The 16,798-nt window shown below is 34.4% G+C and overlaps 1 protein-coding gene across 11 annotated transcripts in view; it reads right to left on the bottom strand.

The window, feature by feature from the left end:
• ZNF280D (zinc finger protein 280D) overlaps window positions 1–16,798 on the bottom strand; it is a 325,027-nt gene that overhangs the window by 62,500 nt on the left and 245,729 nt on the right. For all 11 annotated transcript variants that reach the window (XR_015252668.1, XR_015252667.1, XM_086710764.1 and 8 more), the window contains 5 exons: window positions 16,396–16,496; window positions 15,270–15,416; window positions 9,710–9,844; window positions 7,584–7,891; window positions 6,977–7,117 (listed from right to left, as the gene is read on the bottom strand). Coding sequence is in view for 9 of the 11 variants with exons in the window: in XM_086710764.1 (XP_086566890.1) it covers window positions 6,977–7,117; window positions 7,584–7,891; window positions 9,710–9,844; window positions 15,270–15,416; window positions 16,396–16,496 (832 nt within the window). In the remaining 2 variants the exon portion in view is untranslated. The remainder of the gene's footprint in view (window positions 1–6,976; window positions 7,118–7,583; window positions 7,892–9,709; window positions 9,845–15,269; window positions 15,417–16,395; window positions 16,497–16,798) is intronic.

Below are 16,798 nucleotides of genomic sequence, written 5' to 3' on the forward strand. Positions count from 1 at the left end.
TTCTATTACACGTAGAGAAGAAGCCTTCCTATATATAATGTTGGGGAATAATAACATTATCATATGGTAATTTATTTCTTTTTTCAGGTGACTTCAATTGCTACCTAAAAGCTATAAGCAAATAAGGTGCAGTAACTTAAACAACCAAACACAAGTAACAGTTACTTTTTAAAAAAATCAGTTAAAAATTACATGTTTAATGATGCTCTTCTTCAAAAGCCTTATTTCAAATATACTCCAAATGCATCAAAAATTTTTAATATCCTTTTTTGAGATTTTATTTAGAGTCTTTTATAATTACAACAAATAATAATTATGACTTACTATTCCTACTGTGCTAGGTGACATGGTGAATACAAAGAGCCCCTTCTTCTCAAAGAAACAAATATAATAAAAGGCAGAATAAATGAATGGTATACAGCTGAAAGTGAGGAACGATCCCTGTGAGTGCTTGTGGTGATCAGATACTCCAAAAAAAGAAGGTAAACAGAAAAGAAGAACAGGAACATTCTAAAGACTAACAAAGAATAAGGAGACACAAATGTCAAAAATGAGATTTGCAATAAACTTTATTTTGGGGAAGAGTAGTCAATTTATGGAGATGGGAGTCTTTAAAGAATGGATTGGGGCAGATATGAGACCAGAGGGGAAAAGACCAATTAAGAGTACAGACGTGATATAGAATAGAGATTAAAGGTCCTCATCCTCTAGAGACTGAAGTTTCTGTACATAGAGAATTCAAGCCTATAATATGAATTCACACTGGGTAGAGGTAATGGTGGGACCATTCAATGGGAGATACCTAAGGCAGTGAATAAGGCAAGTGCACCAGTACATAAAAAGGAAAAGAGACTTACGAAACCCTAAAAGTGGCAATGGAAGCTTGTAGTTCCATAAGAGACTAGCAATGAGTAGGAGCTCAGTATGTGATGATGATGAAGAGCAGGGTTGGGCTCATTGGGAACTGGAAAATGGGTATGAGGGAGTTGGGCTAATTGGCAATATTTTGGAAGAGAATGGATTTAGAGGTTTATAGGACAGGTAGGAAGCCTATGACAAATGGAAGAGGGAAGGGTGGAATGATGCTTGGTTTAACAAAACAGAACATACACACAACCAACACCGCAAAAATACAAACAATAATAAGAGAATATTAAGAGCAATTATATGTCAACAAATTGGGCAATCTCAAAGAAATGGACAAACTCCTAGAAAAATATAAAATACCAAAACTGAAACAGGAAAAAGTACAATATTTGAACAGACCCATAACCACTTAAGGAAATTGAATCCGTAATCAAAAATCTCCCAATAAACAAGAGTCCAGGGCCACATGGCTTCCCAGGGGAATTCTACCAAACACTTAAAAAAGAGTTAATAGCTATTCTTTTGAAGCTGCTATAAAAGTAGATATGGAAAGAAAACTTCCAAACACATTCTATGAGGCTAGCATTACCTTGATTCCAAAACCAAAGACCCCACTAAAAAGGAGAATTACAGACCAATTTCCCTGATGAACAAAGATACAAAAATTCTCAGCAAGATACTAGTAAACCGAATGCAACCACAATTTAAAAGAATTAGTAGCCATAATCAAGTCGGATTTATTCCTGGGCTGCAGGGGTGGTTCAATATTCACAAATAAAACACAGTGATGCATCACATTAATGAAAGAAAGGATAAGAACCACATGATGCTCTGGATACAGAAAAAAGCATTTGACAAAATACAGCATCCTTTCATGATAAAAACCAGAAATAGAAAAACAGAAAAAATAGAAAGTAGGTATATAAAGGCCATATATGAAAGACCCACCACTAATATCATCCTCATTGTGGAAAAACCAGAGCTTTCCCCCTAAGGTCAGGAACATGACAGGGATGTCTACTCTCACCACTTTGTTCAACACAGTGCTGGAAGTCCTAGCCTAAGCAATCAGACAACAAAAAGAAAAAGAAGGCATCCAAATCGGCAAGGAAGAAGTCAAACTTTCACTCTTTGCAGATGACATGATATTCTACATGGAAAACCTCAAAGACTCCACCAAAAAACTGCTAGAACTGATACATGAATTCAGCAAAGTCGCAGGTTATAAAATCAACGTACAGAAATTGGTTGCATTTCTATACACCAATAATGAAACAGCAGAAAGAGAAATCAAGGAATCAATCCAATTTACAACTGCACCAAAAACCATAAAATACCTAGGAGTGAAAACTATACAAAGCTTATGAAAGAAACTGAAGAAGATACAAAGAAATGGAAAAACATTCCATGCTCATGGACTGGAAGAACAAATACTGTTAAGATGTCTATAGTACCCAAAGCAATCTACACATTCGGTGCATTCCCTATCAAAATAACACCATCATTCTTCACAGAGTTAGAACAAACAATTATAAATTTGTATGGAACCAGAAAACGCAAAATAGCCAAAGTAATGTTGAAAAAGAAAACCAAAGCTGGAGGCATCCCAATTCTGAACTTCAAGCCATATTACAAAACTATAATCATCAAGACAGAAAGGTATTGGAACAAAAACAGACACATAGATCAATGGAATAGAACAGAGAACCCAGGAATGGACCCACAAATGTATGGCCAACTAATCTTTGACAAAGCAGAGAAGAACATCCAATGGAAAAAAGACAGTCACTTCAGCAAATGGTGTTGGGAAAACTGGACAGAGACATGTAGAAGAATGAATATGGACCACTTTCTTATACCATAAACAAAAATAAACTCAAAATGGATGAAAGACCAAAATGTGAGACAGGAAACCATCAAAATCCTTCAGGAGAAAACAGGCAGCAACCTCTTTGACCTTAGCCATAGCAACTTCTTACTAGACATGTCTCTGGAGGCAAGGGAAACAAAAGCAAAAATGAACTATTGGGACCTCATCAAAACAAAAAGCTTCTGCACAGCATAAAATACAATCAACAAAACTCAAAGAAAACTAATATGCAAATGACATATTGGATAAAGGGTTAGTATCCAAAATCTATAAAGAACTTCTCAAACTCAACATCTAAAAAACAAATAATCCAGTGAAGAAATGGGCAAAAAAATGAACAGATACTTCTCCAAAGAAGACTTCCACCGGGCAAACAGACACATGAAAAGATGCTTAACATCACTCTTTATCAGGGAAATACAAATCAAAACCACAATGAGATACCACCTCACACCTGTCAGAATGGTTAAATGAACAACTCAGGAAACAAAGATGTCAGCAAGGATGTAGAGAAAGGGGAACGCTTTTGTACTGTTGGTGGGAATTGGTGCAAATTGGTGCAGTCACCCTAGAAAACAGTATGGAAGTTCCTCAAAAAATTAAAAACAGAGCTATTCTATGACCCAGCAATTTTGCTAGTAGGTATTTTTCCAGAGGATACAAAAATGCTGATTTGAAGGGGCACATGCACCCCAATATTTATAGCAGCACTATTAACAATAGTCAAATTATGGAAAGAGCCCAAATGTCCATTGACTGATGAATGGAATATAATGTGGTATATGGGGCACCTGGGTGGCTCAGTCGGTTGGGCATCCAACTTTGACTCAGGTCATGATCTCACAGTTCGTGGGTTCAAGCCCCGCATCAGGCCCTGTGCTGACAGCTTGTAGTCTGCTTCAAATTCTGTGTCTCCCTCTCTCTCTCTCTCTGCCCCTCCCCAGCTTGCTCTCTCTCTCAAAAAATAAATTAAAAAAACAATTTAAAAATTAAAAAAAAAAAAAAGATGTGGTATATGGTGATCCAAAAGAATGAAATCTTGCCATTTGTGACAATGTGGAACTATAGTATATTATGCTAAGGGAAATAAGTCAGTCAGAGAAAGACAAATATCCTATGATTTCACCCACATGTGGAATTTAAAGAAACAAAACAGATAAACATAGGGCAAAGGAAGGAAAAATAAGATAAAAACAGAGAGGGAGGCGAACCATAAGAGACATACAGAGAACAAACTGAAAGTTGTTGGAGGGATGATGGGTTGGGGAATGGATTAAATGGATGATGGGTATTGAGGAGGGCACTTGTTGGGATGAGCACTGGGTGTTATATGTGAGAGATGAATCACTAAATTCTATTCCTGAAACCATTATTACACTACACGTTAACTAACTTGGATTTAAATACAATTAAAAAAAAACAAAATATTTTCGAATTTGGCCCCCTACAAGTTTTGGGCAGAATTAAAGCCCTATTTGGGAAACCATGTATTTATTTGTCACAGGAAGAAGAGACATTCCACACAGAGGTATACTGAGGAAAAGGATGCCTGGGCCTGGTTTAGAGGAAATGGAACATAGGTGTGGACCATTGTAGTAGCTGGTAGGCAAAGTGGCAGAATGCAAAAAAGGGAGTCTCAAAAATCATGATGAGCACAGTGGCCAATCAAAATGACATCTTGAAAGAGTATTTGGGTGGTAGTCATGTGAATTCTGGACAGATGATAAAGGTTGGATCATTTGTGTTCTTTTGAGACGCTAGTGAGTCAAAGGTAAAAATACATATAAAATAATTAGAAATATAGAGTTGGACCTCAGGAAGACTAAGGATTAAAATTGGAAGATTGAGAGTTGAAAGGTAAAAGTGACAGTGGTTAAGTTACCAAGAAAGCAAATGTAAAGAAGATGAGTTAAAGGAAGAAAAGACAATGAAATAGAGGAGTAGCCAAAAAGGAAGAAGAAAGATAGTGGTAATAATTTAACAGAAGCTGAAGAGAATACTTTCAAAAGTAAGTGATGACGTCAAATACTCTAAAGAAGTCATGGAGTAGTACGAGTGAAAAAGTAAATAAACATGGTGATAAATAAAGACAAATAATCTTTTAAAGTGTGTCAGTTGGTACAGTGGGATGAGTTAAAAGGTAGAGAAATGAATCATAAGTACGCTAGTTAACACTTCTTACAAATATTCATGGTAAGAGGAAGACAAAAAATAAGGATAGTAAGCAGTAGGGACAAATTTCCATCCAAAAAAAAAGTACCTGAAAATGTTTATAAGCAAAAGAAATCTGGGGGAGAGAAGAGATGAAGTTGCAAGTTAACTGAACAAGACTGTGGAAGAACTAGAAGTCTGGAGAAGTGGAACATATCTGATTTCTGAGATCAATGACTAGATAAAAGTAACAAGAAAAAAATTTGAGGTTTTTAAAGATTAGTTAAAAGGATGACTTCCAACTGAGTACTTACTAGTAGACCAGGTTAAGAACTAAAAGACTAAAATAAAATCTTTAGAATACATAAAAAGTTTAAATAAACATTGTAGATAAAAATAAAGAAGTATTGAAAGAGAGAGAGACATGGGGCACCTGAGTGGCTCAGTCGGTTGAGCATCCGACTTCAGCTCAGGTCATGATCTCGTGGTTCGTGAGTTCAAGCCCCACATTGGGCTCTGTGCTGACAGCTCAGAGCCTGGAGCCTGCTTCGGATTTTGTGTCTCCCTCTCTCTCTGCCCTTCCCAATCTCTCTCTCTATCAAAGATAAATAAACATTAAAAATTTAACAAAGAAAGGAAGGAAGGAAGGAAGGAAGGAAGGAAGGAAGGAAGGAAGAAAGAAAGAAAGAAAGAAAGAAAGAAAGAAAGAAAGAAAGAAAGAAAGAAAGAAAGAAAAATTTAAAATAAAAATATAGGACCCAAAGTTAAAGACTACAAAGTCAAACTTGATTGAATCAAATGCTGGTGAGTAGTCCAGAACTCAGCATAAACTTCAGGAGAGTAAGATGTCCGAGTCTCATGTTGGCCTTTATGCCAAGTGAGATGACTAAAAATGTAAAGGATTTTAAAACAAAAACAAAGCAGCAATCAAAACAGATGACCCTGCAAGTGAAATGGACTATAAAGTTAAATAGGTGCTGTTAGAATGAAAAAACGAGTCAAAGCTCCTTAAAGTCACAGGGTAACGGGAACTGGAAAGAAATGAACAGTGGCTATGATGAATGATGTAAGAAAGGGGGTACAAGAACTTAAAAGCTGATGTGAAGCACTGGCCATGAAGAAGTCCAGGTCCCATGAGGTCAAGCTAATTAATCATCAAAGGGGGGTGGGGGGGGAAGTGGGAGACAGGTGCTAAAACCATCAAGAAAGGTGGATGAATCCTTGAAAAGAGTGGCTGATAAATGACCAGAAAGTAACATACAGGACATTTTATGATTTGTAAGAAAATCACTTTTATTAGTTATACTTCAATTCTAACTTAAAAAAAAAAAAATGGAACAACTTCACTTTGAATAATCAAGCTAACTGCTCTATATCAAAACAATTTTTGACTATTCTTAAAAAAATAGAAATCCATCCTAAGGGATGCCCCTATTAATGAGACAAAAATGAAAGCAATGTGAGCTGTGAATACTTTCTCTGCATAGAGTAAATATTGGGTACTCAAAAGCCTAAGTTGAATGAATCAATAAAAAGGAGTTCCAACAGTGGCCTTGTGACTGGAATAACGTCTCATTTCACAAAATGAATACAAGAAGATGGTTGATGGATAGATGTACTGCTAAGACAATGGATTACAGACAAGGAGAGAGAGAGAAATAAGACTCAATAAGGCTCCTAACATCACCCTGGAGTCTCTCAAAGTGATTGCTTTAAAAAGAATAATATTCATGAGAGTACATGCTTTGTAAATTTGTTTGGTAAATACATTTAAAACATTTGACCTTTTATATTTGAAAGTGACCATTTTTAAAAATTCTATAGGAAAAAAAAATACCCATAGAGAAATCATTTCCCTAACAAACCTATCCTTATTTCATTAGTCTATCCATTCATAAAATTTTAGTTCCAGTAATTTTGAGTTGCTATGCTGGGAAAATAGTATATGAGGCATTATCCTAAAAGATCCCTATTGCTAGATGTTTAGGTTCGAAGAGAAAAATTGGCTTCTAAAAGGATAATTGTTTTACAGTGAACTTGCTGAACTATAATTGTAATTGGTAATTACAGATGTTTAACTCATCTTACCTCATCATATGATTTACATAGGCTTTGCTACAGCTAGTGTTGTATCTGCAAAAACTACAATGGACATACGTAGGAAAGTGGTTTGCAAAATCTTTTATTTCGGAACAACACTCAATGCACTTGTGAACTCCCCGACGATACCTTATGGAGATATAAAGAAAATGATATATATTTTAAAATAAAAATAATAAGGGAGGGCCTTATTAATATTCTGTTAATAGAGGCCAGTGTGTTTAAATTAACGTGTAAACAGAGAGTTGTAATTTGAAGAATTTGTTATGGAACAACAGCTGTAATAAGTGTAAGCAATTTAACATAAGTCAATATTTTTCACTGGCATAAAAGGGATCAAATTAAGCAATACAAACATCACAAGATATAAGCACAACATATAATACCAGTATAATAAGTGAATATTATAAAAAAAAATAGTAATTCAAGTACTGTTCAATAGTTGTAAAAAAATACCTTTTTATTATTTTCTTGGCCTTTATGTCATAGTGATAGCATATAAATGTATAAGAGATATGTGTAATAAGGTAAATTTATATTAAAGTTTTTATACTTAAGATTAAATTAGAACTATATATGAGGAATAAAAGATTACCTTAAGTTCCTCAATGCTGTATTGACTTTACTTTTTTTATTGCTACTAGCCAATGTGCTTTGTTTCTTTTGTATATTAGAGATTTTTGATTTATATTTAGATTTACTTCCATTAGGCTTACTTGCATTAGGTTTACTTGTATTGGGTTTAGTTGTATTAGGTTTGGTTGTGTTAGATTTTGTGGGAATTTTAGCAGTTATATTTTTAGTCCTTGGAGGTGAGAGCTGAAGAGTAGAAGTGCTTGCACTAATGGAAGATGTAGTTGAAGATCCTGACTGAAGAGGTCCAACTGAAGCTCGAATAGTAACCTACAAAAATGGAGATAATATTTGCTTTAGAAAATTAATCATGGCATTAACATTAAAATATCACTGTGTAATAAAAAGGTAAACATCAAGTATTTGGAAAGGGCAAGTATAAACTAAAATTAGATTAAGTCTTCCATTTATTCTAGATTTTCATACCAATTAAATTAAACTTGATATTCATTCACTTGCAGTACTACATTTTTTGTATTGATATCAGTTATGTTAACAGTTATTAATGCATAATTAGGAGTTAATGCAAATTATAAGACTATTAAAAAAGAACACATTACATAGCTATTTTTATGCTCTCCTATAACTAAAATAATTCATAAACATAGACATCAAAACTTAAATCTCAAAGTCTGAAAAATAATTCTAGAAAGGCCTGTATTATCCCTTAACAACTATACAACAAACAGATCTACAGTAAACATGACCTCCTCTTTTCAGGGGCTCATTAGGCAGGATTTATGTATACAATGGTTAGGGAGATGTTACATTAATTCATTATACTATATGGAAAGTTTAATTATATTTAGAATTTCCTTAAAGGAAACTAATATAAAGCTTATCACTTAGTATCCAGAAATTGTATTTGTTGACTGACAATGAAAAACAATTGCCTACCAACATTCTTGTTAATCATTTGACTACACTTCTCCCATGTATTGGAGGAAGTCCTATGAGATACATGTATTTTGGTATCACACAAAAGCACTGGACTAGGAATCAAAAGACCTGAGGTTAAATTTCATACCATGCCTTCCTAGCCATGTGACCTTAAGTAAGTAACTTATCCTCTTCTTTATCTATAATATAGGGCAATAACTACCTTGTCTTCCTCACTGGATTGCTGTATGGATTAAATAACAATGTATGAAAAAGCATATCGAAAGCCTAATTCTAAGGTGCTATAAAAACATTTAGTATCATTATTAATATTATTACTATTATTATTAATAAGGGAAAATATGAGAGAGGACTGCACTGCTTACATTAGTGTTCTGCATGTCTAGTCCCAGCATGGAATGAATGGATTGTAGGGATGCTGGATAGCTTCTCTTGCTCTAGGTCTTCAGAGCATGGCTTTATATTGTTTTAGTTAATTCAAATAACAGACATACCCACATTCAAAGGTAAGTACCCAAAGCCAAATATAAATGTTTTGGGGATTATTTCACTTTGGATTATCCATGCCTCTGTTTCCCTCCACTGGAGCAAATATTCAAGAGCTGACTGTATATAAAGAAGTCAGAGAAAACAGAGGTATATAAGGCAAAAAGGGAAAAGTAAATTACAATCATCAGTATGCAGTCAGACATGTTGTTTGCTCATTTAAAACATAATGCTATCCAGCAGCAGAACTTGCTTCTCTGAGGAGACTCAGTAACAACAACTTCAATAAACATCTGAGAACCTATGGCATTCGATGCACTATGCCAGATGCTGAGGACACAAAGATAAAACATGACTCCCGATCTCAAGCATCTTATAGTTAAGCAGATAAAAGTGAAATATACACTGCCAACTGGAATAGCTCAGAAATAGCCTATATGATATTGACACAACCCACTGACCCAGGGAACAGTTAATCTAGTTGCATTTATTAAAAAGGAATATCACTCTAGCACAGCACACACCACTGACCATAAAACAATGGTCAGAAGGTTTCTTTTCTAGATATAAGAATGATAAAACTTAAAGTCTTAACAAAAATCAGAAATCATTTTTAAGTATTACATTCAATAGGTAAAAGGAGGCAGGAGTTAATTTCTATTATCATACAAAATGTTAAAAATACAACACATTTAAACTCACTTTTGTTCCAGGAGGCAATCCTTCTAGTTGTTTAGGTTTTATAAATGTTCTATGATGCTGAGTCTTGTGATCCATTTTCTCTTTGCATGTCAAAAACTGCAGTCTGCATTTTGTACAACGATGTATTCCTTTTTTCTGTTTAAAAAAAAAAAACAGAAAAAGGGAGGAAAAATAATTTTTACAACCACAAATGCTGTGTCCTGAAACTGCTCTGATTCAATTTTAATGATACCTAAATAATTCTAAAAGTAGTGTTTTACATCTCCCATATAAACAGCAAAATTTTATTTCATTTTTAAAAGCACTTTGTATTAGTATTTATGTTCCAAAAATGTCTATTACTATATAGACATTGAACATAAAAGATCTATCAGTAGGTTCTAATGAAAGTTCTCTCAATAGTGGTGTGAAAGCTCTTCTAATTACAATTTTAAAGTATTTAGATACATGATATGGTTAAAATGAGCCATACTATATTTTTACCTTAGAAAAAGGTAAATTCTTTTTAATTTTTGCTATTTCCAGTTGGTTGACAAGTTGGCAAAATAAAGTCAAATACTTAACCAGACATTTCAAAGAAGGTCACTACAGAAATGGTTATATAAAGCGTCTAATATAACTTTCTGCACTGATGAGAATGTTGTATAGCTACACTGACCAGGATGGTAGCCACTACAACATATGGTTATCGAGCACCTGAAATGTGCCAAGTGCAACTGAATTTTTAATTTCATCTAATTAATTTTAGCTTGAATAGCCACATTGACATTGCACAGTATTGATGCAGAGGCATAAATCAGAACTACTACTCTCCATCTACTTACTGATTGAGATCTCTTGAGTAAGTCCCTCTTGAAACTCAATCCTGTTACTATTCTACAGCTGGAAAACAGGACCCAAAAAAATCTAAATCACTTTCCCATAACTAGTTACTGACGTTGCCAGACTGCTGATCCAGTGTTCTTTCTACTATATATCAACTACAATCTTAACTATATGCTCTCATTAATTTAGAAATGATACATGTGTGTGTGTATATATACACAAACTTTAATAATACATAAATATAAAAGAATGTTTTCTCAAAACTATAATCTGCCAGATATATCACTATTTCCATTTTAATACACTCACTCATTTATAAAATTCAAACAAGGTAATATGCTAAGAAGTACCTGGCACAATTACTAGCACACAGCAGGGATTTCATAAATCAAAGCTCTTTACAAAATTCAAAGTAATGTATAAATATAATGTGTTTGTATTACTATTCTAGCTGCTTCTTAAGACTATTTTAGAAATGTGGTGAATTGGATTATATCATAGATACAGGCAATTTTTGAAAATTCATTTATATGTGCTGAAGGAAGAGGAGGAGGAAAAAGAGAAAACTTAGCCAAGAAACAGATAACCAAGACAAAAGGACAGAAAGTTACTTCTCCAGAATCCAATTCCCAGAAATCTTTTCCCTATCTGTAATCACTGCCCAGGTTACCTCATCCAGTTTCAAGGCTTGAAATACTACCTATCTGGCTGTCTACTAGACACCACTACCTGATAGCTAATATGTATCTCAAATCAACATGGACAAAGTTGAATTCTGGATTTTTCTTCCTAACTCCTTGCCCCCCCCCCCAACATCTGTTCTTTTCTCACTCTTTCCCCTATGACAGTGTATGAAAATTATACTCTTATAGCTGGTTAGGACAAAAAATCAGTAACTCACTCACACATCTTATAACTAACACACTAATAAAACCTGTCAGCTCTACCTTCAAAACCTTTCATAATCTTTCCACCCCTCATTACCTCTAACCATTGCTACCAAACCACTCACCTGGACTACTATAATAATCTCCTACCTTCCTGTCATGTTCTTTCCTCCGTATGGTCTATTCTCCCCCTAGCTGCTAATGATCTTAAAACATGGTAGATCTTTCTTCACATGCTAAAATGCTCCCATGGCTTTCCCAAGTCCTATTTCTGGTTTACAAGGCTCTACATAAACTAGCCTGCATTCTACTGTTACGCTCTTACCTCTTACTTCTCTTCCTCTTTTTAGTTTACTCTGCTCTAGCAACAACTGTCCTCTGATGTTTTTTGAGTGTCCCATGTATGCATTCACTTCACTGTATGTTTCCTCTCCCAGACTTCTACGTGGCTTATTCTTTTATTTCCTTCAGAGAGGCTCGCGTTTTACCACAATATATACATAACAGCAACCATTCCTCCACTCCCAACACCTCTCTGGCACTCTCCATCTTCCACATTTTCCTTCCACAGTACTATCACCAGCTAGCATGCATATACATTCAAACATAAACACACATATATTTATCTTTCTCCACTATAATTCAAATTCCAGAGAGCTTAGACTTTGTTTTCTTCACTGCTATATAATAACCAAAACAGCTCCTGGCACATAGTAAGGCACTCAGTAAATATTTGTTAAGTAAATGGATAGTGGGGCGGAAAGCAAGAGACTGACAGAGAAAGTACATATGAGAAGTACAATTTAACTAGTTCAAAACGTCTGCCATTCCATTCAATGAACATTTGTCCAGAATCATGAGATAGAATACATTAATCTACTATTCACTTAGTTGGACACAAGTCTTGCATGTGTTTCTTGTGTATGTATGCATTTCAATGTGATAAGAGTGATAAAGAAAACAGTGCATTTTTCAGTAATATCATGTTCAATCAAAGAAATGGTGATCTATTCCAAGGATAGAGAACTAATTATTGGTGTTGAACTTTTTGATACACATACCACATTGTTTGAGAAGCTTAAAGGATATAAGAGCGATTCTGACTATATGTTATTTCTACCCTTAGATCTAATGCCAATGTGAAATCTGGCTCTGTGATAAAGTAGTAAAAGCCTGGGCTCTGAAGTCAAATTTTAATTCTGCTTTTTATTAGGTAATAAGGCATTGAGCAAGTTACTTTCTCTAAAACTTTGTTTCCTCATCTATAAGTTAGAAATAATAATATACATATGTGATTGTGAGGATTAAATGTGATAATGTTTGTAAAGCACCTGCTGCTGCCATAAGGTAAGTGATGGCATGTGGCATATGTTAACTGCTTAACATTTTTATTAAAGATCTAATGAGCATATTTAACACATCCAAAATCACTTATATTATTTCTTAAAAGTCATACAAACTGGATTCTTAGCTCTAAAATCCCGAGACTTAATAAAAAAAACTACTTAAAAAAAAGTCACAACCAAAGTCTTCGAAGACAATAAAATGAGCCAGAGTCAACAATTCTTATTGTCTAATATCACACTAATAACGTCACCTCAATTACAAGTTTATAGTTCTGCTCAACTGTGGTGTCCTAGCCTTTGTAAATAATTAAACAAACTGTAAATACCTTCAAGGATGTTGATGATCCTTATTAATAGATTTCTCCCCTCTTTATTGATGACTGCCTGCCTCCTGAGTATTCCATATAAACCAAAGAAAACTGGGCACCAACAGCAAGTTAAGACATAAAACTCAGTTTATAAAAACCTTATAAATCACATAGCCCACATAGTGGGCCCACACATCTCTTTCAATAATTATCATTCTTCCCACATCTACATCTCACTCTGGAGCTTAGGAAAGCATGTGGGGAAAATTATGTTAAAACTCCCATAATGAAATAGCACTACTGTTTTATATCTCATTCTCCCATTCAAAATTAAAGGCCAAAGGCGAAATAAAGAGTACCAAAAATGGTGTTTCCAAAATTCTATTCTTCAAAAAAATGTTAATAGGTATTATGCAAATAAAGGGGTTAGTGGCCAAAAAAGTTTGGGGACTAATGCATACTATACCCCTTGCTTGGAAATTCACAAAGTTCACTGGCATATAAAAATTTCTGAGAAGTCCTATTTTAAAAAACAGACAACCAAACTGTTTAATATTGTAAATCTGGGCATTTACCAAATTTATTTACCAGTAACAATTTGGGGGGAAACATCTATTAACACCTGCCGGAACACTGTTGAGGAAACCTAGAATAGAAAGGTCTTGCCAAAACTTCTCCAAGAGGAGTATCATCCTAGTCACAACATAGGTGATACTAAATTCAATTGGATAAAGAAGATGTGGTACACACACACACACACACACACACACACACACACACACACACACTCAATGGAATGTTACTCAGCCATAAAAAAGAATGAAATCTTGCCATTTGCAATGACATGGATGGAGCTAGAGAGTATTATGCTAAGCAAAATAAGACAGAGAAAGACAAATATTATTTCACTCAGATGTGGAATTTAAGAAAGAAAACAACTGAACATAGGGGGAAAAAAGGGGAGGCAAAGCAAGAAACAGACTCCTAACTATAGAGAACAAACTGATGGTTATCAGAGGTAAGCAATGTTCTAAGAGGTGAGGTGTGGATGGGGGGATGGGTTTGACAGGTGATGGGGATTAAGGAGGGCACCTGTGATGAGCACCAGGTGTTGTATGTAAGTGTTGAATCACTAAATTCTAAATTTGATACTAATATTACACTGTATGTTAACTAACTGGAATTTAAATGAAAATGTAAAAAAAAATTCACTTGGAAATTCTACTTTTATGATCTTTCCCAGTTAAAAACCACAAGTTGATTTCATGATTGTCTCTTGACTAGAACTGAAAGCAAAGTGAGCACCAATCAGCGTGCCAACTTCATCAATAATAAGAAAATGTAATGAGCTGATTAGGGAGGTGGCAAAACTTGATTGCATGATCAGATTCAGTAAGCCCAGTGACTTCTCATTTTGGCAAAGGCACTGTTGTTGCTCTTTCAAGCACTTAAGAACAGGATCAGTGTTACATAAACGTTTTCAACCCAAACAAAGGGTGGTTTAATTGCTTCAGGAAAAGAACCAGTAAGTATTAACACCAGAATTCAAGAGAAGGGTATAAGTGCTAATATTGGGTCCCAAAAATTACATAGCAGAACTAACATAAGTCATCCATAAAACAAGTGATGGCCTAAATACAGTTCTTTGGTAGAGTTCATGTACCAAGCAGTGTCATTACTGTTTCCTTTATCAGTGGCAGCTATAAAACACCACTTCTGGTCAATGATAACAACATGTATTCTCATAATAAGGGGGCTAAAAAGTGGAAATAGGTTGGAAGAGAAAATGGAAAACAAGATTATGAGTCCTCAATGTTTTCTCAGTTCTAAGAAACCACTTTCAAAATCATTCCCACACCTGATAACTATCTTCAAAATCATTCCTATATCCACTCTTGGGCTCTGAAATATCCAATCGTTTGAATACTCCACTCATCTCTCCTTTTTTTCCTTCAATCCTAGGTTTCTGATTTCCAGCTATCTTTCAGAATTTTCACTTATGAGCTACAACATCACCAGAAAGGAAGCAAGGAAAAGAAGTGAAAGTTTCACAAGTAACTCAGCATAAATCAAAATTAATCATGTCATTTGAAATAACCTTGCTTTCCTGTAGAACAAATCTAACCAATGTTCTCAGTAATAACCTATCTTTTTGCTAAAATAACATGAACAAATAAGAACTGGTAAATCTCACCTGATGCTTCATATAATGGTGCATGTAGGGTGTTGCAATTTTAATAACTTTGAGGCAAAATGGACATAGCAAGTTCTTAGTGTTTTCATGGGATGTTCTAAAATGAGTTTCCACATCAGAAAATGATGATGATCTATAATTGCAAACCTACAAATAAAGAAGGTTTAGTTTAACTTGAAAATGTATAATGATATGCAAAGTATCAATTACAAAGTAACAATGATAGGTCATTTGTTTAGAAGAACATAAGGTGCTATTAGAATCCCATTAATACAAGCAGTGAAAGATAATCTTTGAGAGAGAAAAGTTATCTTTCAAAGTTTAGGGATAGCTCCCAAAACATAACTAGATTCCCTTATTTTTATCAGCTCTTTTTAATTATCATTCCCATCTTGACTTGAATTTTCAAGCTTTAACACCTCCTGTCCTACAAAGTTTTTTTTCTGCTACATAAAACAGCACTTTCCTTTAGATTATACATGGCTTCCAGGCTATGACATTGGCAATATATTTTTATCTTCTTTTTCTATTTCTTCAAATTCTGAAAAATTACTAATCCCAAAGCATTTGGTAGAGTTCTCTGTAAGTAGAAGCATTTCATATTTCCCTTGTATGCCTACATTCTTCCCTATATAGTAAGCTAAGTCTCTACATTTGTCTGTTAGCCACTGGGCTTTTCTTTGTCCAATCGGGAGTGGGTAAAAATGGCCTGTGGGCCAATTTCAACTCTCTACTGATCCCCACATACAATGCATAAGTTATACCAAAGGTTTTTAAATTAATAAATAGTTTACAAAAGGAATTTTAATTTTAGTAACCAATTTTATTTCATGACCCATAAAAATTATATGAAATTCAGATTCCAGTGTCTATAGATAAAGTTTAAATAAACACAGCCAGATCACATTCATTTACTTATTGTCTGTGGCTGCCTTTGTGCTACAATGACAGAGTTGATTAGTTACAACAGAGATTATATAACCCTGAAAGCCTGAATATTTATCACCTGGTGCTTTACAAAAAAAAAAATTTGCTGACCCCTGGCCCAAGAGGTTTAAATCTTATAATCAAAACAATAGAAAACAAACAAACCAAACACTAAGTACACAATAAAATATATGTATACCTGACAAATATATGGCATTTCACCGGGCTTATGATTGTCCTTCATATGTTGTAAAAGAATATGCTCTGTTTCAAATGATAATTCACAGATTTTGCAAATGGCTAAAAGTGGGGGGGAAAAGACATTACACCATTTTAAGATGCACACACACAGACAAACAGCAAATCATTATTTTGTATAACTGAAACTCTATGTCAATTATACCTCAGAAAAAAGTATCGTTACCAGGCAAACACAAATATATATGAATAAAATTCATTTTATATATCTATATCAATAATAACAATAGTATTGGTGGTAGTGACAGACAGCAGCTATATAGTTTTTATTGGTGTGCCAAACACAGTTCTAAGTACTTTACTTACATTAGCTCATATAATTCTCAAGACAGCATTATGAAACA

This window comes from Puma concolor, chromosome B3 (genome assembly GCF_028749965.1).
Source record: "Puma concolor isolate L17-30 chromosome B3, mPumCon1.1.hap2, whole genome shotgun sequence".
In the NCBI taxonomy this organism is placed as follows: Eukaryota; Metazoa; Chordata; class Mammalia; order Carnivora; family Felidae; genus Puma; species Puma concolor.